Here is a 27,731-nt window from a genome sequence, read left to right on the forward strand (position 1 = left end):
ACCACTATAAGCTTTTAGCTTGTTGCTGTAAACTGTGTCTTTTGTATACATGTCATGATTGTAACATTTGTTGAAATAAACTTATGTTAAACCAAAGATGAAGCTTTCGTTTCTTCTTTTTCCTCCGAGTCAAAAATGTATTGCGATTCTCTAGCCACTCTCGAAACCTTTTTCTGTCCAATCCCCGAAACATGTGTAACCGAGTGCCAAAACACTACGATCACCTCAGGAAGCGAAGTGCAATCAAACAGGATTGAAAATGTTAGGGCTAATTTCTTAGTCCCATAAAAACTGTTATGCAAACCCGAAGGTTTCCATGAACATACAGACAATCGGAAACCACCAGACCCCATCACAAACAGAATCTCACAAACCACGGGTGTTGACTTAAAGGCCAACAACTCGGGTGCAGAGTCTGCTGTGAAAGGAGCGGTAGCCTCCCCTGTCACACATGTCTAAGGAAAGGAAACAATTGAAAATCAACAATAACAGTAGACTGAATAATCTTTATTTATTTTCCTTGTCTACTCCCCTGGTCGAAACTGGGGGGGGGGGGGGGGGGGGGGCGTTTACTAGGTATTATACCCTGTACACCTGCATGCAATTGGGATTAAAAAAAAATGTCTCCCCGTGTTTTTATTTCATTCAGTTTGTTTGGGTTGTTGTTATTGACTTTGAAACTGACACGCCGGCGAAAACGCCGGTAACGCGTGCGCAGAGAAGAGCAAGCATCGGGAATCTTCAATTCTAAAAATAACCAACACTGGTAGCTGCAGACCTTCCGCTAAACACACATGAATACCGGGGGAAAATAAATAATTACTGGGCAGTAAAAATAAATACTGGGCGATAGTTAAACGACAGTTTGACTTTGAAGGACACAATGTTGCAGCTTTTTAGCCAGCGTGTCAGTTTCAAAGTCAATAGCAACTACCCAAACAAACTGAATGAAATAACAAGTCGCGTAAGGCGAAATTACTACATTTAGTCAAGCTGTGGAACTCACAGAATGAAACTGAACGCACTGCATTTTTTCACAATGATCGTAGTCCGCCGCTTGTGCAAAACGGAGTGAAACTGACGAGCCTGTTTAGCGCGGTAGTGGTTTCGCTGTGCTGCATAACACGCTTTTCTGTGCCTCTCTTCGTTTTAACCCGGGTAAGTCCTTACCGGAGTTTCATAAATAACACTTAGTGGACTTATCGAGCGGAAGTGGTTTTACAGGCCAGTATATGAGTTGCAGCTGTTTCAAGAATACGGGCCCGCGTCAAGTCATGCACTTTTCGCATCACTACCCTTCGTTTCAGTCCCGCGTTGGCACTGTCGCTCAAAACAAAAACAAGTCGCGTATGTGTAAGGCGAAAATACAACATTTAGTCAAGCTGTCGGACTCACAGAATGAAACTGAACGCACTGCAATTTTTCAGCAAGACCGTATACTCGTAGCATCGTCAGTCCACCGCTCGTGGCAAAGGCGGTGAAATTGACAATTCAGAATAGCGCGGTAGTGGTTGCGCGGAACAGGATAGCACGCTTTTCTTTATCTCTATTCTTTTTAACTTTCTGAGCTTGTTTTTAATCCAAACATATCATATCTATATGTTTTTGGAATCAGGAACCTACAAGGAATAAGATGAATTTGTTTTTAAATCGATTTCGGAAATTTAATTTTAATCATAATTTTTATATTTTTAATTTTCAGAGCTTGTTTTTAATCCGAATATAACATATTTATATGTTTTTGGAATCAGAAAAGGATGAAGAATAAGATGAAATTGTTTTTGGATCGTTTTATAAAAACGTTATTTTAATTACAATTTGATTTTTAATGATCAAAGTCATCAATTAATTTTTAAGCCACCAACCTAAAATGCAATACCAAAGTCCGGCCTTCGTCGAAGATTGCTTGGCCAATTATTAAATCAATTTGATTGAAAAATGAGGGTGTGACAGTGCCGCCTCAACTTTTACAAAAAGCCTGATATGACGTCATCAAAGGCATTTATCGAAAAATATGTCTCTACTGTGAAATTTCATGAATATCGGTCCAGTACGTTTCTCTGAATCGCTCTACACACACACACACATACATACACACGCACATACACCACTACCCTCGTCTCGATTCCCCGACTATGTTAAATCATTTAGTCAAAACTTGACTAAATATAAAAACGATAATGGAAAGTGTAAAAGATGATAATGGACGAATTGTTACAACGCAAGATAGTATTATTCTCGTGCAAAAAAACGTATGTTGCTGATTTGTATAAACGAAAAATTGATGAGGGAATTATGAGTTTGAAATTTGTTGGATGGAACGAATGTTTTAATAATAAATGATCAGCAGAAAGAAAGTTGTGAAGGGAAAGTGGCAGAAGGAGAAGTTTTGTCAGCTCTGAAGCGTATGAATAATGGTACTGCGCCTGGAATTGATGGAATAACAGTTGAGTTTTATAAGTTTTTTGGGTGGAGCCTAAAAAGGTATATACTTGCGTCTTTTAAACTCTGCTTTTAAGAATGGAACTCTATCTAATTCACAGTGTAAAGCGGCAATTACACTGATTCATAAAGGGAAAGATTTATCAAGAAATGATTTAAGGAATTGGAGACCTATTTTACTGACCAATACCGATTATAAGTCATTTGCGAAATGTTTAGATCTTCGGCTCTGTGGTGTTTTAGGCAATGTTGTGAATGAGGATCAAGTTGGTTATATAAAAGGGAGACGTGTCTCAACCTTACTGCGATTAGTTGATGATGTATTAGAACATGCAGATTCACAGTCCTGGATTGATGGTGTCAATTGATTTTTTTCATGCATTTGATTGCATTTCCAAAGAGTTTATGTTGAAGATGTTTGAAAACTTTGGTTTCGGAACTGATTTTGTGAAATGGGTTGATGATTTGATGAAAAACGCAAGAAGTTCTGTAAATTATTGTGGTTGGTTATCTGATTTTTTAATATTGATTCCGGAATAGAGGCAAGGTTGTCCTTTTTCTTCACTGGCCTTCGTACTCGCAGTTGAATTGTTAGCAACCAAAATTCAAGAGGCTAAAAATATAAAGGGCATGTCATAATGGAACAACGGAGGTATGGATAATGTGTAAAAAGTATTGCTGTACGCTGATGATGTTGCATTGTTTTTGCAAGATGAACATGACATGTTCCAAGCCCTGCCTTTAATTGATACATTGTCGGAAATATCAGGTTTGAACATAAATCACCAAAAATCCAAAATGATGTGGTTTGGGTCATGGAAGAACTGTAGGAATGAGTGTTGCGGTTTTGCATGTACAGACAAAATGAAAATTCTGGGTGTATATTTCTGTAATTACATGCGTGCGTCAAAAGTGAGAGAGAATTGGGAAGAGAGAGTGAATGTTGCGAAAAGGCTCATCTGCGTATGGGAGAAAGAGAATTTGAGCATTATTGGTCAAGTCTGTGTATTTAAAGCGTTTATTTTGCCACATTTTTTCTAAATAATGCAGGCACTGATTGTACCAGACGACGTTTTAATTGAAATTAACAGGTTAATGTTTCGCTTCGTGTGGCGGAAAAAAACCCTTGCAATAGAAAGGCATTTGAAAAAGTGAAAAGAACTGTTTTATGTAAGAAGTTAAGCAAGGTGGATTGAAAGGAAATTAAAAAAGATATCGTTGAGAAAAAATACAGCCCACCCTGTTCTAAAAGATTTTGGAGAAGAAAGTTGGGATTTGAAATTGATGAAAAGAATTGGAATTTAGCAGCCACTGTCACGAATGAAGTTCGATTGTATGTCGTACACAACACTGCACTCAGCTGCTCATCAGTTTTTACTGGCTGTCTGTTGTTCAACGAATAAAGAACAAAACCTGCTATGATTATTTTATGATTGTGAGATCTGAAAAATTGCAGCTGAATATTTGACAAAGAGCTTGCATTGAGACCAGCGAATTCATTATTGTGTGCTCTGTAGAACTGCAGTACAGTGCTTTGCAAACGAGTTAAACAAAAACGGCAATCAATGGTTTATTTACGATTTGAAGAAGAAACAGCCAACAATTTGATCAACTCAGCACTGTATGACCAGTCAAATAAATCAGTCATCTGACCATTTTTCATCGCGAACTAGTTAGAACAAGTTCTTCGTTGTTAGATATTCAGTGTGTATTATAGCCATACGCATCACCAAAAATCTCCACAGAAGACATTTCCTTGGCTACATCTCTTGTTTCGAGTTCGACAAGGTGCCGAAGTTTGTCTGCTTGCTGAAGAGCCAGTTCAAGTTTGTACAATCTCAAGAACAAAATACATATTTTTGGGAGTTCTAGATTTTACTGGGCACTGTTGGATTTATCAAGATAGGGCCTACTTTCTGAGACTACAACAAATAACCAAATAAAATTCTCATACAGCAAAAATAGAAGGCTGGCCTTTTTTGTGTGATCACAGCGGATACAGTTTAGTGAAAGTTTTGAGAGTTATCTCAACTTTTTTGCCGGCTTTCATTTTCAAAAGTTGAAGAAGAAAAAAGCGTGCAGTGTGCATTTTTCAACATAAAATGCCTGCCAGTTCAAGTCTGTTCCTAGTTTTCCTGTTCTTTGCGACAAGCTTCGCAGAAGCTAACGTTCGCCATTTTGTGAGCAAAACAAATGAGACACTTGACGGGTCATTCGTGAACAACGTTCTGTGGAGTTCCAACATCCGCACAGTGCGGGAATGTGCTGTTCTGTGTGCTGCGGACAGACGGTGCTCGTCGTTCACTTTGTTGAGAAATGCATCTGAAACTTGTCAGTCATGTCTCGGCATATCGGATGATGAAGCGGTTGGGAACCAGGCAGAGGTTTCTGTCATCCGAGCAGCCGTCTTCCATCAAGTTTCTGTAAGAGACTCTGCTGATTTCACGACCACTCCGGAAACAGGTATGTCCGTCAGCACAGAAGAGTTGATTATGTAGAGGTTACAAACCGAGTCTCAGAAGATTTAAGATATTATTGGTCAAGGTTAGCGGATCATGAAAAATACGGGCTTTAGCAAACTTTTTCATGATCGCGAAATGAGACCAATATAAAGTATATATTGCTATTCCATATGTTACGTGGATTTCCATTGGTCAATTGGGCAAAACTGAGCTCAGTGCAAAAGTGATATCGACGACATTTCCGTCGATATCAGTTTTGATATCGACGACCTCTTTATTGCTTCCCCGCTTCAAAAACAAAAACACCTAAATTTAAAAACAAACAAATATATATGAAAATGTAATGATCCCAGAATTTAGTTGAGCAAGTGACTGAAGACTTTTTGAAAGAAAAGACATTTTGAAATACTGAAAAGTACAAGAAAAGAGTGAACAAAAAGAAATAATAATCAGAGGGAGGGATATGGAACAGCCAAAACTGAGACAAATACTTTTGTAATTTCTTTACAGTAAATACAAAATGTCCAGAGAATTAGCAATACATGTATATCTAACATTGACTGACTGTGTGATGATATCTTCTGCTATTGGTCTGTTTCGACAGTGATACTCTCCGGTCTCGATTTTGATATCACTGTCTCAACAGACCATAGCAGAAGATATCATCACACAGTCCGTCAATATTGGGTAATATTAACTCCACCGAGAAATAACCTATTTTTTGCACATCTGTGAGGCGTGTGTGTGTGTGTGCGTGTGTGTGTGTGTCAGTGTGTGTGTGTGTGTGTGTGCGTGTGTGTGTGTGGGGTGTGTGGGTGTGTGTGCCTGTGTGTGTGAGGGTGTTTGTGTGAGCGTGCGTGCGTGCGTGCGTGCTTGCGTGCGTGTTTATTTTTTTATTTTTTATTTATTTAAGGAGAGGGGCTGGGGGTTGGGGTCAGAGCAGAGTGCGTTGGAGAAACGTCGTCAATGGCCTATGCTCCGCTGGGGGCAAAGTGCTGGGGGCAACGTGCTGGAGGGCAACGTGCTGGGGGGCGACGTGCTGGGGGCAAAGTGCTGGGGGGCAACGTGCTGGGGGGCAACGTGCTGGGGGGCAAAGTGCTGGGGGAGGGGGGTGGGATGGATGCTGGGGTAACAAGAAATGCGTTTTCCTGCCACAGTTTCGACAAATGTTATTCGTCTTGTCAGTCTACCAAAGCATGTGGGTGCAAATTATTTCTTTATTTATTTTTGTTGTATCCCGGCGGTATAGTTCGGTCGGAACAATTTGATATTTTTACTTGGATTTTGGGATAACGTCACACATACTTTTAAATCAAATGTTGCTGTGGCTGTCAAGGCAGATACAGGTTTCATTGTGTGCATGTTTTGTTATTGTTTGAATAGGTTTTTTTTTCCCGTTGTCCTCTTGCTACAAAAGTCAAATATTGCAGAACATTCGGTTTACTGAGGCAGTATATTAAAGGCACAGTAAGCCTCCCGTAAACCATCACAGAGCTCCCCGAGCGTCTGCATACAGTACAAGCATACTTCCATTTGAACGCTCACCGAACGGGAACATCCTGGCTGCTTTCTGTTGAGCGTGAGAAATTTTCAAAGAATTTATTTTCGTGGACTTGGTCTTCTACAACAATGGCGCCTCGTTTTGGTGCTGGACGGCTGTTATGATACCGGAAATCACGCCCGGACAGTAAGCCTCCCGTAAACCATCACAGATACTGTCATGCTTTTACACACAGTACAAACACCCTTCCATTTGAACACTCACCGAACGGGAACATCCTAGGTGCCCTACGTAAAGAGCGAGCAATTTTCAAAGAAATAATTTTTCGGATTGTCTCCATCTCAATCGGACCCATCCTGAACTCAGGTCAAAAATGAGTTACTTCCCTTCAACTGGCGATAGCCGTGGAGCGATTATTATCAGAATGATTCGGACCGTGGTGCGTTTTGGCGCTAGACCTAACTTTTAAAATCTAAATAATAAATTCTCAGCTTTGTACACAAACATTCTTAAATCATAAAAGAATTATTTTTTCATCAAGACAAGATCAGTACAATTCGAAGTTTTGAAAGTTTGAAAAAAGAAAAGCCCGAAAGCAGGGTCACGCAAGGTCGTGATTTTCGTAGCAGACGGCGGTTTATAGGCAGTCAAAAGCCATCGCTAGAGTTCTTATGAATCACATTCGTTTGTTTCGTGAAAAGTCAGAGGTACTTAACGTGCTATTGCAGATAAGCTCACAGCGAGCCGCATTCAAAATTAATTACAAACTGACGACTGCATTGTGAAAAAGGGAAACTGGATCACAGGGGTTCACGATGGCTCAGGGGTAAGATAAACCACACAAAAATAAATTCTTTGAAAATTGCTCGCTCTTTACGTAGGGCACCTAGGATGCGCGTTTGGTGAGCGTTCAAATGGAAGGGTGTTTGTATTGTGTGTAAAAGCCTGACAGTATCTGTGCTTACTGTGCCTTTAAACTGAATCATTTTCTTAGATTTGACAGGGTGTTTGCTCTGGTGGTGTGTTTTCATAACGTTTGTTTTGTTTATGAAAGAAAAGATTGTTTAAGACTCAAGACAAGACTCAAGACTCAAAATGTTTACTGTCCTCTGTTTATTATCGGTTGATGATTAAACGATCGATTAAACTATCGATCGCAGATTGTCGTGAAGGATGAGAGTTGCGGGCCTTGGTATCAAGTTGGAAGCGGAATCAAAGGGGCATGCTTGTGACTGTGTTTCGTACAAGGTCGAGTTTGGTTCTGAAAATGACGGAAAAACATGATTTGTATATTCGGTTTATATGCGTTTAAGCACATAGGTGTTGGCGTAAATGCATAACGTAGACATGGTTCTTGCACCAGAAATAGGTCTTATCTACAGTTAAACGTTTTGAACTTTTCAATCGCAAAACAGTTAGTTTTGATAGGCCGTGACTGCACCCAATGAGCTATCGAAGATTGATGATGGCTCGGTCAGACCTTCTTTTTACTGATACTGCCCACATTTCTGGCATGTTGAAGGAATCTGAAACATTCGATGCAACAACAGTTACTTGTGAAATAACGACAGTAACATATCTTCTGTTGTTTTCAGCAACATGGGCAGGACAAACGTGTGACATCCACAGTGACTGCAGTCAGCTACAGGCCAACACCTCCTGCTTCCTTCGCACCTGTGTCTGTACACCGGGCTTCTTCTATTCCATCTCATCTGACACCTGCGTCAGTGGTAAGCATTTATTTATTCATTATGTTTTTACATTTAGTCAAGTTTTGACTAAATGTTTTAACATAGACAGGGAATCAAGACGAGGGTGGTGGTGTATGTGTGTGTGTGTGTGTGTGTGTGTGTGTGTGTGTGTGTGTGTGTGTGTGTGTGTGTGTGTGTGTGTGTGTGTGTGTGTATGTATGTATGTATGTGTGTATGTGTGTGTGTGTGTCTGTGTAGAGCAATTCAGAGAAAACTACTGGACCGATCTTCATACACATTTTCATGAGAGTTCCTGGGTATGATTTTCTCAGACTTTTTTTCTTCATTGTTTCGATAAATGTCTTTGATGACGTCATATCCGGCTGTTTGTGAAAGTTAAGGCAGCACTGTCACGCCCTTATTTTTCAATCAAATGGATTGACAGTTTGGCGAAGCAATCTTCGACTAAGTCCGGACTATGGGATTGAATTTCAGCCCGGCAGCGTAAACATTAGTAGATTAGTTTGCTCATTAAAGTTGTCATTAAAATCGAATTTTCACTTACAGATTTAAAAAGGATTGCATCGTAATTCTCAATTTCTCCTAAATTCAAAAATATATACATATGTTATGTTTACTCTACAAATGGGCTCAGAATTACAGAAAATAGGTCAAGTAAGTACTGCGTTTGCACGCTACCCGGAGACGAGCGTGACCCGTCTCGGTCTTTAGTTGTGGTTAGTCGAGACTATCTTAGTACAGTCTCGGTGATGACTGTTCTTTGGTGTTAATCTGTTACTTTGATGCCGACAGCTTGACTAAATGTTTTTATATCGCTTCACGCGACTTGTTTATTTATCGGTTTGCTTGCTTGCTTGCTTGCTTGTTTACTTACTTACTTACTTACTTACTTACTTACTTACTTACTTACTTACTTACTCACATTCTTACTTACTTACTTACTTACTTACTTACTTACTTACTTACTATCTTTTACGTATGTACTGCCTGCCTGCCTACCTGCGTATACCCACCTACCTTACCTACTTACTTACTTAACTTTTACTTTACTTTACTTTACTTACTTACTTACTTAACTTTTACTTTACTTTACTTTACTTACTTACTTACTCTACATGTACACTACATTGGGGTGTGCACGTTAAAGATCCCACGATTGACAAAAGGGTCTTTCCTGGCAAAATTGTATAGGCATAGCTAAAAATGCCCACCAAATACCCGTGTGACTTGGAATAAAGGCCGTGAAAGGTGAATGCTCGCCCTAATAGGCTTGAGGTTTGCTGGCCGATGTGAATGCGTGATATATTGTGTAAAAAATGTCATCTCACTGACACGGCAGAAATTAGTATGTAAAGCGCATTGAGCATATATATGATTATGCGCTATAGCAAATGTCCATTATTATTATTATTATTATTATTACTCACTTACTTACCTACCTACCTACCTACCTACCTACCTACCCACCTACCCACTTACTTACTTACTTACTTACTTAATTGATTAATTAATTACTGGTATGGTTGCCTGGGTGTAATTCCTGTGTGGTAGTTGCACCCGATTAATACATCCTGACATTTGATATCCAAAGTGGATGGCAGCAGTGGCAAATCCGGGTCTTGTTAACTTCTACGTCAGTATGCTTAGGGCTAGTGTAACGTGTTGATACAGACGTTGTACGTACGTATTGTAACGATTGCTATAAACTATCATAGTTTACCAGACAAATGGTATATACTGATTACTAGTGACTGTGTTGTGTGTGGATGAATCTCTCTGTGGTTATTCGCGCATGTGTGTATCTGTTAGTGCGTCAGTGCATGCTTTCCTCTTTCTTTGCTTGCAGAATGCCCATCAGGGAAGCTCGCACAGTCCTACATGAAGTACGAAAATCATTCCCTTCCCGGCCAAAATGACATGCAGCTCGCCCGCAGTCTGCAGGAATGTTTCGATCTTTGCAACGCAAACCCAACCTGCTTGAGCATTGACTTCAACAAACCTACCACCCAGAACTGCTACATTAGCTACAGTATGGCAACAGGACCCAACCAGCTTAGGTCTGATGCGGGCGGGAACTTGGATTATTATCAGCGACAGTGTGAGTGATAATAAAAGGCACTCCACAGGAGCTCCTGTCTCTCGGTTCAATATTAAAGTTCGAAATTCAACCAGCTGGGCATTTTCATACAAGCTCTGTGCGCACCTCGAGCCATTTTGCAAAATGTAATCTTCTATTAAGCAAGTAACCTGGATCTCTTGAATGTCAACACTCGTACATCGATCTGATTAAACAATTTTTAAAGCTTTTATGGTGTACGAAGAGTTTGAAATGTACCTCTCTCTCTCTCTCTCTCTCTCTCTCTCTCTCTCTCTCTCTCGCTCTCTCTCTCTCTCTTGCATCTTGACATGTCTTTTTGATTGCTTGACATATTAATTATGTCATTTGTACTGTAGTTAACTTAACTTCTATTTATTTTTGTTATTGCAAGGGCCGGATGAAAAAAAGCATGTATGCATTGCTTATTCTGTCACCCTCGATAAATTATTGTTCATATATATATATATACAGTTTATTATGGATAACGCATCCACTTTATGGGACTTAAGTTATAATTCCCTAAAGCCACACAGCAGATTACAAACACATACACAACACACACACACACACACACACACAAGCACACACACACACACAAATACACATCCACACAAACACACACACATACACACATACACAAGCACACACACACATTCACACACATACACATACACACACACACACACACACACACATACACAACACACACACACACACACAACACACACACACACATACACAACACACACACACACACATCACACCCACACACATACACAACACACACATACACCCACACACAACACACATACTCAACATACACAACACACACATACACCCACACAACACACATACTCAACATACACAACACACACATACACAACACACACATACACCCACACAACACACATACTCAACATACACAACACACACATACACACACAACACACACACACATACACAACACACACACCTAAAGTGTGGATGGTTACCTAAGAGGCGGCACTGGGTGCAGTGCCTTTCTAGTGCACTTGCACTACAACAGCACTGGGTGCAGTACTCGCTCCGGCATCGAAGAGTTTTGCACTAAACAATGCACAAAATTTGACCTATTTCGTCGCCTATAGAGGACGGAAAGAATGTCATTTTGAACATTGTTATGACATTCTTTCCGTCAAAAAAGTCAATTTAACGGTGTTAAATGAAGCGACCATCCACACATTTATGGTTGCCATCCAGAGTTTAGGTTGCCATCCACGTGTGGATGGTTGCGTTATGGTGATTTAGGCAACCAAACCTGTGGAAACGGGGGTACACACACACACACACACACACACACACACACACACGCACACGCACACACACACGAACAATCACACCATACCACATCTTATATCGTATTGCATCATGTAACACAACACTTGTAAAAAAAAATTAAAAAAATTTAGAAATAAAAACAACATCATTGCGGTAGTTTGAATGTCAACAATTCTTCATAAGCTAAAAGAAACAAAAAAGATTTGATCTCTTTCTTTATGTGCTCCAGTGTCAATAATTGTCGTCCAGTCAACTTTGCAAATTGATCGTCAGAGCAGAGCCTTTCCACTTGCATTTTTTTTTAAATATGCTTGAAATGAATTCTTTTGAAAGACGTCGTTGGCTACAAAATTAAATTTTGGCCGATGAATGAATAAAATTCCCACGAAGATCCAATTCAAGTGCGTAAAACCGCAAGAACCAAATACAGATTGTTATGGGTTAGATTTGACTGGACACGGTTAGATTCATCAAGACAAGGGCGGATCAATTCACTTTGGAGGGGAGGTTACAAAATGACTGCGAAGATACAAGTTGACGGCGCCGAAGGCGCCTAAGCCTCTAGGGGGTCCGGGGGCATGCCCCCCCGGACAATTTTTTATCCAAAGAAGCAAAATAGAGCTATCTGGTGCATCCTGAGCCAATAAATTACCTCTTTTTTGGGGGGTGGGGGGGGGGGTTACATAACCCGTGTAACCCCCCCCCAGATCCGCCCTTGCAAGATACTTGCTCACAACACAAGAAATAAGCAAGAAAAGGTGTCGTGCAGCAAGGAAGAAGAACTTTGTCTTTTTTTCTGTAATTGCAGCGAACACATTACAGTGAAAGTTTTCAAGATTATTCTTACATCTTGTTACTGCTGTTTTAGTTCCCTTCATTTCTATTTTCGACATTTATAAAAAAAAAATTAAAAAAAAAATTTAAATCAAAATTAAAAAAGACGAAGAAAGCTGTGTGAATTTTTAACAGAAAATGCCTACCAGTTTAACTCTGTTCTGTGTTTCCCTGTTCTTTACCATCGATTTCGCAGAGGCAAGCGTTCGCAAATTTGTGATAGAAAAGAATGAGACCGATGTTCTGAGAAGTTCTAACATCCGCACAGTGCGGGAATGTGCTGTTCTGTGTGCTACTGACTCTCAGTGTTAGTCATTCTCTTTCTCGAAAAATTCATCTGAATCTGGTCAGCTGTGTCGCGGGTATATGGCTGCGAACCAGGAAGACTTGTCTGTCATCCGAGTAGCAGTCTTCTATCAAGTTTCTGAAAAAGACTCTGCTGATGTCACGACCACTCCCGAAACAGGTGAGCCCGTCCGCACAGAAGACATGATAATTGAAAGATAGTCGACGCTACAGCCTGCAAGTCGTATACCATTCTTTCATCGTTTTGTTTTTTTTCTTCTCGTTTTTTTGTTGGATTTGTTTATGTTTTTGTGTGTGTTTTTGGGGGGCTTTTATTATTTTTTTTCGGGGGGGGGGGGGGGTAAGATAATGCATCTCAGCCCATCTCCACTGTTCGACTGGCTTCCAAACCTAATTTGAGTGTTTTGCGCACTCTGTTACAGCAAATAAACTTTACCGTATACGCATTGCTAACACAATTACAACACTCAGTGAGGAAAGTGCAATGCCAACTTTCAGACGGATCCAGCAAAAGCGACCTTCGAAAGGTTCCTCTAGAGTAAACGTACATTTAACGCTTCTTCCTGGACAGTCACTTTTTTCCGTGTTTACCTAGGCTTACAACCATTTTAGCTTACTGTATTGACTATGGCAGACCGGCCAGGGATTTGACACTACAGGTGCGTGATGTTGCTTTTCAAACAGCCTAAATGCGTCGACATACAGACTGATTCTTGGAAGCGTTGTCCCCCGAAGAACACATGAAACAATTTCTGAAGCTACTTCCTTTGTTTTTTTGTCTGAGTGTCATATGTCCACACCCGGGAACAGACTACTTTCAATTCAGTAGGGGGGCGACTATCCTCAACCCGGCGGGTCCCCAGGTGGCGGATAGGGGAACGGCCCCCAGATATGGGGGCCAGCTGCGAATATAGAATAAGCAGTCCCGGACCAACTAGCGGTGTCTCTAGCCTACCAGGACGGGGTGGGTTGGCAGATGGCACTGACTACCCTATAAATGCCCTACGTGTCCGATGACGGTTACACCATGCGGGTAAGAGTCGCATTAAAAGCTTTAGCCCCGGGGTGGGACCCCCGGTAAGAAATCCCCCATGTGTTCCCAGGGTTAGGTTTTTGAGCCAGGAACTAAGGGCGGGGTAACCCCGAAAGAAACCTAAGGGCTGAAGTCGGAGGATCTGGGCCAACAGGCGCACCTTAACCAACCACAGATCCACGCAAAAACGCAAACAGCGAACGACAAGAAGATTTGTCATCATTTTCACGAGTTTTCATTCACAAGCACTTGGGAAATAAATCTCATGTTCCCCGGGGAATAAATCCCCGGTTACCATAGTTGCAGGAAGCCCTATTACATGGATAATCAAAAGCAAACCCAATAGAAACGCTCGCGGATTCCTCGGCTCTTTTCATTGGCGTTTCCCCAGACATAAACAGACGACAAGACACTGCCTTGCAAAGTTCCTAAAACCAACTGGCAAACTGGCAAAAGTAAACAAAAAAACAAAACTACTTCAATAAATTCGTCACAAACAAATGAAACCTATCGATATGTTATGTCTTCTTACATGGAGTGTGTGTATCTGTGTTTCGATACACAGACGTTCGGAGAAACACGAACGTCAAGTTCAAGTAAAACGACACCTGACACACACATTTTGACCCGTGCACAAGACGTTGTATCGATAAACGAAGCACAAATAAGAAACAATAATAAAAGCAAAGAAAATAGCAATACGATATGCAAACATCTAACAAAGCCGAGCAAGCAGAATGACAGTTCTAATGAAAAACAAAGAGGTACCGAGTCGGAAACAAGATCGCGATTCTTTCCTTCGCTGCACGACGCAAATCTTCTGTGACCTTTGACCAAACGTAGCTTCCACATTCGATCACTCAGCTTAATATTTACAACAGAAAGCCGAGGGGGTGGAATACCGAGATGAACCTACATAACTGTGCATCCTCAAACCTGACATATTCATCCCAACTCATTTAATGAACTCAAAAACACAGAAAGTTGCTTTCACACGCCATCTTTGATTGCCAGTGGTTATCAAACCGGGACCCGTGTGGTTATCAGCACGGGACCCGTGTTTCAAAGCATGGCTCCCTGTGTTGATTGTGCACTTATTTTCTCACTACCAAAATGATGACAAAAACGATGTTTGATGGTTTGTTGACAGACCAGCTTTTTTGTCGGTCCTCGGGGGGCATATCGACTTTTGTTTCATATTTATTGACCGCGGCCTTCGGCCTTGGTCAATAAATATGAAACAAAAGACGATATGCTCCCCCTCGGACAGACAAAAAAGCTGGTCTGTCAACAACCCATCAAACATCTTATAATGTCCACACAAACACACGATGTGGACAATAATCTCACCGACTGAGCGAGGAAAAGATTGCTTCTAAAATGGTAAATAAACATTAACGCTGCTTTCTGCCCGTTCGGGTATGTGTTTACCCAAAGATGCGCTAAAACCTGTCCTAGTATTTGTAAGTGTAACTGATGCAGCAATTAACAGTTAAAGATTAGTTCATCATTTTAAGATCGGACAAACTACAGCTGAATTTTGTACAAAGAACTTGCACTAAGACGAGCGATTTCATCGTTGTGGGCTCTGCAAACTACAGCTGAATATTGTACAAAGAACTTGCACCTAAGACGAGCGACTTCAGCGTTGTGGGCTCTGCAGAACTGCAGCTGAGTGTTTCACAAACAAGTAACACGAAGACCGCAACCAATGGTTTTCTTATAAAAGTCAATTTGAAGAAGAAATAGCGGCCAACACTCAAAAGTCAGCTCGTCACTAACCTGCCACATAAGTCCTAGTATCCGACTCTTTGTGAAAGTTTTTTGGAGTTATCTCAATTTTTCTGGCTGCTTTCATTTTCAAAATTTGAAGGAGAAAAAAGCAGGGAGCAGTGTGCATTCGTCAACATAAAATGCCTTCAAGTTCAAGTCTGTTCCTAATGTGCCTGCCCTTTGCGATAGGCTTCACAGAACCCAACGTTCGCCACTTTTTGAGCAGAACGAATGAGACGCTTCACGGGTCATTCGTGAACAACGTTCTCTGGAGTTCCAACATCCGCACAGTGCGGGAATGTGCTGTTCTGTGTGCTGCCGACATGCGGTGCTCGTCATTCAATTTGTTGAGAAATTCATCTGAAAGCGGCCAGTTACGATGCAGCGGATAGGACCCAGGGAGACGTTACTGTCATCCGAGCACCAGTCTTCATTCAAGGTAAGTCTGTCTGTCAGCACAGAAGAGTTGATTGTGTAGAGGTTACATTCCGAGTCTCAGGGGATTTTGAGATACTGATCGAGGTAAGTGGAACCTTCAAAATGCCTGCTTTCGCGAACTTGCTCATGATCGCGGACTGAGACCAATATAAACTTAACTCCACCGAAAAGAGGTATATGACCTATTTTTTTCTTACACATTTTGTTTAGCCGGGTGGAAGGATGTGTGCGGGGGGGGGGGGGGGGGGGGGGGTCTATGTGCGTGTGTGCGTGCGTGAGTGTGCGTAGAGTGTGTTTATTTTATCTATTTACTTTATTCATATAAAACAAATTAAAACAAATTATTTCATTTTGTTTGGGGGAATGGGTTGCTCAACACAAAAAAATGCCAGAGTTTTGTCAAATCTTAATCTCTTTGTCAGTCTACCAACGCGGTATTGTTCGGTCGCAATAATTCTATTCTCTTACTTGGGTTTTGGAATAACGTTAAACATACTTTTAATTATATTCAGCTGTGGTTGTAAAGGTAGATATAGTTGCGTTCTTTTTATGTATTTTACGAAATAAACTTAAGTACATGTACTTATTTTGTCCTTTGTGCAAAAACGTTGGTTTACTGAGATAAAACAATGTATGAAACTGATTCATTTTCTTAGATTAGATTGGGTGTTTGCATTATTTTGCTTGTGTTTTGTTTATGAAATAAAATATTGTTTATTATCGGTTGATAATTAAACGATCGATCGCAGTTTGTTGTCAAAGTCGGAAGGTATGAGAGTTACGGGCCTGGTATCAAGTTGGAATCGAAATCAAACAAAGACTTCACTAGTTTTAGCAGGCTTGTGCCACTGTTTCGTACATGGTACACTTTGGTCCTGAAAAGAAACGATATTCGATTTGCATGCGTTCAAGGCAATATGGTGTGTTCACCAGAAATGGTTGTTAAATGATTTGAACACATCAACCGCAAGAAAGTAGTTTTTATGGGCCCTGTCTGCACCCCTGTGAGGTATCGAGAATTAAGGATGAGACGGTTTTTCGATTTTGAGGCAAAAACGTGTCTTTGAACTTCAACAAAATTCAGAGCTTCACACAGTGCTCCAATTGTACTGAAATTCGGGTTAATGTCTTCTTCAAAATGTCCTTAGCAAACTGGTCAAGAGTTTTGCGTTATTTGTGTTTACCTTATACTTTTCAAGGCCAAATAGTAAGCAAGGGTGTCAAAAAAATGGGTGTCTTTTGGTTAGAAGGCAAAATTTCAAATGTCTGTAGATCGTCAGAAAAAAATCGTACATGAATGAAAAAATATTCACAAAATTGTTTTTTAGAACACTAACCGATCTGTGAGCAGCTTTTTTAATGTCCTTTTATACTTTATTTATGAAACGAAAATAAAAGAGCAAAAAATACCGGCACGGTTGGCCTAGTGGTAAGGCGTCCGCCCCGTGATCGGGAGGTCGTGGGTTCGAACCCCGGCCGGGTCATACCTAAGACTTTAAAATTGGCAATCTAGTGGCTGCTCCGCCTGGCGTCTGGCATTATGGGGTAAGTGCTAGTGAGACACGAAGCCTGTGCTGCGACTTCTGTCTTGTGTGTGGCGCACGTTATATGCCAAAGCAGCACCGCCCTGATATTGCCCTTCGTGGTCGGCTGGGCGTTAAGCAAACAAACAAAACAAAAAGAGCAAAAAATGCTGTCTTCACTTTTTATGTCCGTCGTGTCACGGTTACTGAACGCAACTGAAAAACAATGACTGGTCCCTTTTTGCGTAATTTAAATGTAACCAAGAGTTCCGTCCCTTTCGTCGCGTCCTTTCAGGAAAAACCTGACGCCGCGTGGCCTTTACGTCTTCTTTTGTTGGTGTCCTGAAGTTGTCAAAGTGAGTATTACAAATATTTTATGTCCATTGTGTCACGGGGTGTGTGTTAGTGATTAAAACTTGAAATGTGCTCAAATCACATCCAATACGTGGGACTTTGGGACTCTAGATTTGAAATTGCAATTAAATTTGGAACTGGGAGCATTCATTATTATTTTTGTTGAAATTTGTCCATCGTGTCACGGTCCCTCGTGTCACGATCTCAGTCGTGACACGACGGATACAATTGTGACACAACGGACATATTCATGTGTCTTGTTCGATGTAATTAAGTGATTTATGTATAGGCGATGAAATGGGCTAGCTATACACCTGACAATGTAAGCATGTAGATCTAGTGATACATACACTCTTTAAAAAAAAAGTGAAGGATCGGTTGAAAAAACGGATCTAATTATAAAAAATTGCCAAAAAATTAAACATCGACATAATAATTAAAAGATTAATGTGTTTCAATTAACAAATGAACAATGAGTCTTGACCTAGAATTTTGTTTGGCAGGCAGAGTTATTTCCCTTTGTGTGACTTCTCAAAAGCTGCATTTTGGAAGAAAAAGGGTTTTTTTTTTTTATAGCCCCATGAAATTTGCGGAACGCATGCCAGGGCAAAAGGTTGTGATGCACGTGCTACAACAGGGTCCTGGCTATGAACATCGCTCACCAGCTTGTGTTTAAAGGTTGACACGCTGATACAATTATGCACAGTAGCAACATGCCCCCACGAAGAAAACTGAGCGATTTGGATAGAGGAAGGGCAATAGGATGGCTACAAGACGGTGTTGCTGCCAGGCAAGTGGCCCAGAGGCTTGCAGTGGCTCCCTCTGTCATCATCAGCCTAAAACAGAGATTCCACGCAACTGGAAGAGTGCAGGAGCGACATTCAGAGGCAGGCCATGCAACAAAGAATGGCTACGGCAAACAACATTAGGCAACGCCTACAAGCTGTTGTTAGTGGTCAGACGATCCGAAACCGCTTACACAACGTTGGCTTGCGTGCAAGGCGTCCAGTCCGAGGAACAACCCTGACTGTTAATCACCGAGCAGCTCGCCGAGCATGGTGCACTCAACATGTGAGGTGGCAACGTCAGCAGTGGGCTCAGGTGTTGATTACAGATGAGTCCCGCTTTTGCTTGGAACCTGCTGATGGTCGCATCCGAGTGTGGAGGCGTCGCGAAGAGCGCTTCGCAGAAGGCGCTGTTCTGGAACGACAGCGTTTTGGCGGAGGCTCTGTGATGGTCTGGGGAGGGATCAGCACACGTCGAAGGACACCTCTGTACGTACCATGTAGTGGGCAACTTGACCGGTGTCCGCTACCAGAATGAGATCCTGCAACCCCTGGTCGTTCCAGCCCTCCAAGCGATCGGCCCTCGTGCGATTCTTCAGGATGACAACGCACCTCCCCATCGCTCTGCAGCTGTAAACACCTTCATCCAGCAGGCCAGGGTCAACAGGATGCTGTGGCCAGCCAGCAGCCCGGACCTGAACCCCATAGAGCGCATGTGGGACGAGCTTTGTCGTCGGGTACAGCAACATCACCCTCCTCCTGCCAATCTGGGTCAACTGCTGCAATGGCTCCAGCAGGAGTGGAATGGAGTTCCCAGAGCATTCATATGCAACCTGATCCACTCCATGCGCCAACGATGTGTTGAATGCCTGGCACACAACGGAGGGCACACGCGTTATTGACACTGATTCACATTGTTGTGAATTCCATTTTCGAGGGTTGTCATGTTTGACACACTCCAGCTAAATTGTCGCTGCCGCGTTCGATCTTTGCTTTGTTTGTCATTACTCCTTGGTTGTTCAATTATATAATTTAAAAAAAAAAGAAATTGTCTCTTTTGTGTGGCGTGCTTGTAAAAAAGTGATCCTAAACTTTTTTTGAAGAGTGTATGTTACACACAGTAATGGTAAGCGAGACAAGCTCACTCACTTACTCCCTCCCTCCCTCCCTCACTCACTCATTCACTCAAAAAAAAAAAGAAAGAATGATGAATGAATGAATGAATGGATCAATTAATGACAAATGAGAAAATGGATGAAGGAAGGAATCAATCAGCGAATGAATGCACAAATGTACCAATAAATCAATCCATTCATCACACACACACACACACACACACACACACACACACACACACACACACACACACACACACACACACACACACACACACACACACACACACACACACACACACACACACACACGCACACATTGCTTGCATGCTATCAAATCGATTTTGCTTGTCGCTTGCACTGTTGTTTCTAGTCCCCTTTTTAGGCCTAAAACAAAAATAGGTGTATGTGTGAGTGTGTGTGTGTGTGTGTGTGTGTGTGTGTGTGTAACGCGATTCCGAGAAACTACTGGACCGATCTTCATGAAACTTTACATGAGAGTTCCCGAGTATTAAGGGAAAGTCGCCAATCCCGGAACAGTCGGCCAACTTGGAACACCTCAATATGCGATCAACGGGGAACAATTCATGAACAATTGTTTTGCAGAAATGTCAAGTGACATTCCTTGATATTATTCCAGCAAAAAAAATTACTACCGCGGCAAAAAAATTTTTTTTTAACGTTTTTTAAACTTTTCTTCCTTCTTCTTCTTATTTCTACCGTCTACAATTCGTATTATTACTCTTTATCTATATACGTTCACGTAAAATGTTGATTGCTGTGATAAACCTTCATAGATTTGCAATAACTTGAACGGAAAAAAAGATTTGAAACGTCACGTGTATCCAACAGAAAAACGCGAAATCCATGCAGGTGCCATGCGGCAATGATGGAACACATAAGAGAGGCAAACATGGAACAGTGTTCCAGCTTTGCCGCATTCTGTTCCATCTTACCCTCATCAAACAATAAACAGAACACTGCTGTTTTATTCACGTATTCAATTCTCTTTTCGGTTTTGTTGTGTTTTTCCTTTCTATAAGTTTTATTGAATGATTGATTGATTTGTTTGACAGTATTATGAGACCCGAAACGGTGGTGGTTACCAGAAGAAATGGGCTGCGCTTTGTCGGCAGTGAAAAACGGAGATATGGGTTTGCGTTGCGCATCAAGAGCATATGGTGTTACTGTCACAACTCTTAAAAGTCATTTAGAAGGAAACAAACAAATTTGCAAAAGAAGAAGTAAAGTTCACAGGAAGACCTTCTACATTAACACCAGAGATAGAACAAGAACTAATCAATAGCAATCTTGAAGCTGAAATAAATTTGCCATATCGTTGTTTTGTACACTGTACAAGGAGATTCTGGTCATTATTATTGCTTGGTGTCAGCAGCAAATGTAAGCTTACCTGCTGCTGATGTCAACGCACAACCACAAGCTCGTCGAAGAGATCATCACAAAAAAACCCAATCTTCTCCTTACAAGCAAAAGCTGGAGATTTCACTTGCAAAAAGGCGTGCAGGTCAACAGAAAAGAGGAAAGAATGAAGCTACAAAATCTTCTGCTCAGAGAAACAAGAGGGGAATATCTTCTAATCAGAGGGAAAAAAGGAGAACATTCTCGACGATGCGTTCTACCTCGGGGGAAAGCACTTGGTACTGCTTCATGTGTGGCACCAACTCCCCTGAGAACATGATACAGTGCCAGAGGTGCACACAGTGGGCACACGAGGACTGCGCTGACAGCAGCGGACAAAAGGACGTCGAAGTCTGTACTTAGCAATTTTTGTGTGTCTGCAAAATCAGTTCTTAAATCTGTTCTTAGTTATTTGCTTTGAGACTTTATGCGTAATGATTTTTACATTTAGTCAATTGGGCAGGTAGCCCTTTTATATCTATTTGTCAACAGAAGAGGGGTACAAATGAAGCTGCGACATTTCGTGGTACTGCTTCATGTGTGGCACAAACTCCTCTGAGGATATGTTATAGTGCCAGAAGTGCACACAGTAATCACACGATGACTGCGCTGACAGTAGAAGACAAAGGACATTGTCTGCAAAATCGGTTCTTTGCCTATTTTTTCCTCTTTTTTTTTTAAGGTTTTGTTTTTCAGTCCTTTTTAAACCTAGCCCTTATTTATCTTTTTGTTTTACATTTAAGGCTTAAATTGTTATCCGATTTGTTATTTCCTTGGTAAAAATCAAAATATGATGTTGAAAAAAAGACATTTACATAAAATGGCTTAATCAAAATGTTATGACGTATTTATTTATCTTGTGTGTGCTTGTTTGTGTGTGAATGAGAGTGTGTGGGTGTATATGTGTGTGTGTGTGAGACACAGACAGAGCTAGAAAGAGAGTCAGGGTGTGTTTGTATGTGTTCCGAGTTTGACAACACAGTGTTCCACTTTACACACCCATGCGTCCAACCTGGAACAAATGCAGACATTTTTATTATGATCAGTCTGATGAGTTGCGTGACTTTTATTTTATTTTATGTGGTTTGTTTATTTACTGATAGAGTCTAGTATGTGACAATATAAAGAACGCTTTGCAATATCCATTTTTTTGTCTGGTACGGCTGTTTCTCCTTAACTGTTCCAGGTTTAGCGACTTTCCAGACGCTTTTTTCAGGTTTTTTTATAAATATCTTTGATGACGTCATATCCGGCTTTTTCTGAAAGTTGAGGCGGCACTGTCACGCTCTCATTTTTAAACCAATTCGGTTTGAATTTTGGTCAAGTTATCTTCGACGAAGCCCGGACTCTGGTATTGCATTTCAGCTTGAAGGCTTAAACATTAATTAATGAGTTTGCTCATTAAAGTTGTCATTAAAATCGATTTTTTGCAAACAGATTTAAAATTGATTGCATCGTATTCTTCATCAAATTTTGAATCTAAAAATATAATACAGTCATAATTATGTCATGTTTACTCTTAAAATGTGATCACAATTAATGAAAATAGGTTAATTAGTACTTCGATTATTATTTCACGTGCAATAAGAGCATTCCTTCCACTTGGACACACGTCAAAACTCAACAGTCTGGCTACGTTCTGTTGATGGTGACACGTTTTGAGGAATCAATTCATGAGATTGACATACTTTTTCATTTACAATATTAATTCAAAAACAACAAACCCTCACTCTGAACTGGAAACGTTTGTGGCATGTGTTTAACCTAAAGGATGCTCGTACGACACTTGACAGCATGGACACATCTGTGACGGAGAACGTGATCACTCACACGACACTTGACAGCATGGACACATCTGTGACGGAGAACGTGATCACTCACACGACACTTGACAGCATGGACACATCTGTGACGGAGAACGTGATCACTCACACGACACTTGACAGCATGGACACATCTGTGACGGAGAACGTGATCACTCACACGACACTTGACAGCATGGACACATCTGTGACGGAGAACGTGATCACTCACACGACACTTGAAAGCATGAACACATCTGTGACGGAGAACGTGATCACTCACACGACACTTGAAAGCATGGACACATCTGTGACGGAGAACGTGATCACTCACACGACACTTGACAGCATGGACACATCTGTGACGGAGAACGTGATCACTCACACGACACTTGAAAGCATGGACACATCTGTGACGGAGAACGTGATCACTCACACGACACTTGACAGCATGGACACATCTGTGACGGAGAACGTGATCACTCACACGACACTTGACAGCATGGACACATCTGTGACGGAGAACGTGATCACTCACACGACACTTGACAGCATGGACACATCTGTGACGGAGAACGTGATCACTCACACGAGAAGGAAAGCGCCTTTAATTGATGCAGCGTTGCAGTGCTCAGCTGCATGTTGATCAGCAATGACCTGACATTGTTTGTTACGATCTATAAGGACAAGTCTGCGATGCTGTGTTTTGTTGGGCTCGCTGAGTCTTCATTATGATGATGTTAATCGTTTATCTGTTAGACAGCTGCGTGCTGTGCTAGCTGACTGAGGCACAGGGGCTTGTATCAAAGTGCCTGCCTCGCCCCCTCATCATTATACGAACGTCGAGTTTTACCTGTGTGGCATAATCTGTCTTGTGCGATGAATGCAAGGACAAGGGTTTGTATCAAAGCGTCTAGCTCGCTCCCTGATCATTTTGATGAACGTCGTGTTTTATCTGTTTTACAACCAGACACAGGGGTTTGTATTAAAGTGTATAGCTTGCTCCCTGATCATTATGATGAACGTCATGTTTTCTCTGTTTCACTGCCAGACACAGGGGCTTGTATCAAAGCGTCTAGCTCGCTCCCTGATCATTTTGATGAACGTCGTGTTTTATCTGTTTTACAACCAGACACAGGGGTTTGTATTAAAGTGTATAGCTTGCTCCCTGATCATTATGATGAACGTCATGTTTTCTCTGTTTCACTGCCAGACACAGGGGCTTGTATCAAAGCGTCTAGCTCGCTCCCTGATCATTATGATGTGACTTGGTGCCAAAAGGTGCGCATATAGGCTACAGGTGCTTGCGTTATTTAAGCCCAAATAAACAATGAATGAATAAATGTGCTGCTTTCTTTATGCAGGGAGTGTGTGGGAGAATGATTGAATATATGGTGTTGATAATTTCGATTACAAACACAGATATTCACACAAAAATCGATGACCCGAACGAAAATCGCCCTTCAGAATGCGGGCATGTTGGAAACTGCCTTTGTTTACATCCATGATGCCTCCCAAGACCGCCCTTAATACAATCCAATTTGGTCAAATGGACGAGAAAGACATCGTTCTACCGGTGCGGTTGCTCTTGCTTTCACATTTTTCTTGTTATCAAGTCTTCTCTTCTCTTTTCTGTCCATGTTGTGCACGGTTCGTGTTTTTTTAGTTGTCTCTTCGGTTCTCGCGATCTTACTTTGTGTCCAAGACAGACGGCGCGGCAATCCAACTATAACTGATCATGGCACGACCCACAGAGATGACTTCTTTCAATTGCGTTACCCTCAACTTTGACGTCTTCTTTCCCCATCGCTCTGCAAGAAAGAAGAGGAGCACATTTAAAGGACCGATCCTTTCCAAGGGCGGGGAGATAGCTCAGTGGGTAGTGGCGATGGCTTCAAAACCAGATGTCGCTATTGGCGTGGGTTCGATCCAACGGTGTCCGAACAACCTCGTGCGCACGCATGCGCACGATAAAGAACCCAAATTCGCAGCAAAAGTCTCAGGGCTTGAAAGCCTGAATACGCGCATGCAGGGAAAAGAACTGAGGGGAAGCGCCGTATACTGTATGACAGTTCGCTTTGCCCAGGGAAAAAGCAGCCCGAATTTCCATGAAGGTAACCTCACAGGACTATAATATGAAATCTTATTCTTCCGTGTCTCAGATATGGCCAGGCTTTTACATGGGACATGGCCTTCCCTCTATGTTGTCACTTCCCTCTATGTTGTCACTTCCCTCTATGTTGTCACTTCCCTCTATGTTGTCACTTCCCTCTATGTTGTCACTTACCTCTATGTTGTCACTTCCCTCTATGTTGTCACTTCCCTCTATGTTGTCACTTCCCTCTATGTTGTCACTTACCTCTATGTTGTCACTTCCCTCTATGTTGTCACTTCCCTCTATGTTGTCACTTACCTCTATGTTGTCACTTACCTCTATGTTGTCACTTACCTCTATGTTGTCACTTCCCTCTATGTTGTCACTTCCCTCTATGTTGTCACTTCCCTCTATGTTGTCACTTCCCTCTATGTTGTCACTTCCCTCTATGTTGTCACTTCCCTCTATGTTGTCACTTCCCTCTATGTTGTCACTTCCCTCTATGTTGTCACTTCCCTCTATGTTGTCACTTCCCTCTATGTTGTCACTTCCCTCTATGTTGTCACTTCCCTCTATGTTGTCGCTTACCTCTATGTTGTCACTTCCCTCTATGTTGTCACTTCCCTCTATGTTGTCACTTCCCTCTATGTTGTCACTTCCCTCTATGTTGTCACTTCCCACTATGTTGTCACTTCCCTCTATGTTGTCACTTCCCTCTATGTTGTCACTTCCCTCTATGTTGTCACTTCCCTCTATGTTGTCACTTCCCTCTATGTTGTCACTTCCCTCTATGTTGTCACTTCCCTCTATGTTGTCACTTCCCTCTATGTTGTCACTTCCCTCTATGTTGTCACTTCCCTCTATGTTGTCACTTCCCTCTATGTTGTCACTTCCCTCTATGTTGTCACTTCCCTCTATGTTGTCACTTCCCTCTATGTTGTCACTTCCCTCTATGTTGTCACTTCCCTCTATGTTGTCACTTCCCTCTATGTTGTCACTTCCCTCTATGTTGTCACTTCCCTCTATGTTGTCACTTCCCTCTATGTTGTCACTTCCCTCTATGTTGTCACTTCCCTCTATGTTGTCACTTCCCTCTATGTTGTCACTTCCCTCTATGTTGTCACTTCCCTCTATGTTGTCACTTCCCTCTATGTTGTCACTTCCCTCTATGTTGTCACTTCCCTCTATGTTGTCACTTCCCTCTATGTTGTCACTTCCCTCTATGTTGTCACTTCCCTCTATGTTGTCACTTCCCTCTATGTTGTCACTTCCCTCTATGTTGTCACTTCCCTCTATGTTGTCACTTCCCTCTATGTTGTCACTTCCCTCTATGTTGTCACTTCCCTCTATGTTGTCACTTCCCTCTATGTTGTCACTTACCTCTATGTTGTCACTTACCTCTATGTTGTCACTTCCCTCTATGTTGTCACTTCCCTCTATGTTGTCACTTCCCTCTATGTTGTCACTTCCCTCTATGTTGTCACTTCCCTCTATGTTGTCACTTCCCTCTATGTTGTCACTTCCCTCTATGTTGTCACTTCCCTCTATGTTGTCACTTCCCTCTATGTTGTCACTTCCCTCTATGTTGTCACTTACCTCTATGTTGTCACTTCCCTCTATGTTGTCACTTCCCTCTATGTTGTCACTTACCTCTATGTTGTCACTTACCTCTATGTTGTCACTTACCTCTATGTTGTCACTTCCCTCTATGTTGTCACTTACCTCTATGTTGTCACTTACCTCTATGTTGTCACTTACCTCTATGTTGTCACTTCCCTCTATGTTGTCACTTCCCTCTATGTTGTCACTTCCCTCTATGTTGTCACTTCCCTCTATGTTGTCACTTCCCTCTATGTTGTCACTTCCCTCTATGTTGTCACTTCCCTCTATGTTGTCACTTCCCTCTATGTTGTCACTTCCCTCTATGTTGTCACTTCCCTCTATGTTGTCACTTCCCTCTATGTTGTCACTTCCCTCTATGTTGTCACTTCCCTCTATGTTGTCACTTCCCTCTATGTTGTCACTTCCCTCTATGTTGTCACTTCCCTCTATGTTGTCACTTACCTCTATGTTGTCACTTCCCTCTATGTTGTCACTTCCCTCTATGTTGTCACTTCCCTCTATGTTGTCACTTACCTCTATGTTGTCACTTACCTCTATGTTGTCACTTACCTCTATGTTGTCACTTCCCTCTATGTTGTCACTTCCCTCTATGTTGTCACTTCCCTCTATGTTGTCACTTACCTCTATGTTGTCACTTACCTCTATGTTGTCACTTCCCTCTATGTTGTCACTTCCCTCTATGTTGTCACTTCCCTCTATGTTGTCACTTCCCTCTATGTTGTCACTTACCTCTATGTTGTCACTTCCCTCTATGTTGTCACTTCCCTCTATGTTGTCACTTCCCTCTATGTTGTCACTTCCCTCTATGTTGTCACTTCCCTCTATGTTGTCACTTCCCTCTATGTTGTCACTTCCCTCTATGTTGTCACTTCCCTCTATGTTGTCACTTCCCTCTATGTTGTCACTTCCCTCTATGTTGTCACTTCCCTCTATGTTGTCACTTCCCTCTATGTTGTCACTTCCCTCTATGTTGTCACTTCCCTCTATGTTGTCACTTCCCTCTATGTTGTCACTTCCCTCTATGTTGTCACTTACCTCTATGTTGTCACTTCCCTCTATGTTGTCACTTCCCTCTATGTTGTCACTTCCCTCTATGTTG

General features: G+C 41.7%; 2 protein-coding genes across 2 annotated transcripts; both read left to right on the plus strand.

The window, feature by feature from the left end:
* The first annotated feature begins 4,135 nt into the window (after window positions 1-4,135).
* Window positions 4,136-10,414, plus strand: LOC138950099 (uncharacterized). The gene is made up of 3 exons (XM_070321863.1): window positions 4,136-4,905; window positions 8,001-8,135; window positions 9,964-10,414. The coding sequence occupies exons 1-3, from the start codon at window positions 4,545-4,547 to the stop codon at window positions 10,221-10,223; spliced, it is 756 nt and encodes a 251-aa protein (XP_070177964.1). The 5' UTR covers window positions 4,136-4,544; the 3' UTR covers window positions 10,224-10,414.
* Window positions 10,415-15,857: 5,443 nt separating this feature from the next.
* Window positions 15,858-23,560, plus strand: LOC138949975 (uncharacterized). Its single transcript, XM_070321757.1, has 2 exons — window positions 15,858-15,917; window positions 22,883-23,560. Exons 1-2 carry the CDS (start codon window positions 15,858-15,860, stop codon window positions 23,558-23,560), a joined length of 738 nt encoding a protein of 245 aa, XP_070177858.1.
* The last annotated feature ends 4,171 nt before the right edge of the window (window positions 23,561-27,731 follow it).

This window comes from Littorina saxatilis, linkage group LG16 (assembly GCF_037325665.1).
Source record: "Littorina saxatilis isolate snail1 linkage group LG16, US_GU_Lsax_2.0, whole genome shotgun sequence".
Taxonomy (NCBI): Eukaryota; Metazoa; Mollusca; class Gastropoda; order Littorinimorpha; family Littorinidae; genus Littorina; species Littorina saxatilis.

Coding starts and splice junctions, on each gene's coding strand:
- LOC138950099 (XM_070321863.1), top strand. CDS start 4,545: ATGCCTGCCAGTTCAAGTCTGTTCCTAGTTTTCCTGTTCTTTGCGACA. Junction 4,906..8,000: donor CACGACCACTCCGGAAACAG/GTATGTCCGTCA, acceptor TGTTGTTTTCAG/CAACATGGGCAGGACAAACG. Junction 8,136..9,963: donor ATCTGACACCTGCGTCAGTG/GTAAGCATTTAT, acceptor CTTTGCTTGCAG/AATGCCCATCAGGGAAGCTC.
- LOC138949975 (XM_070321757.1), top strand. CDS start 15,858: ATGCAGCGGATAGGACCCAGGGAGACGTTACTGTCATCCGAGCACCAG. Junction 15,918..22,882: donor AGCACCAGTCTTCATTCAAG/GTAAGTCTGTCT, acceptor TTTAACCTAAAG/GATGCTCGTACGACACTTGA.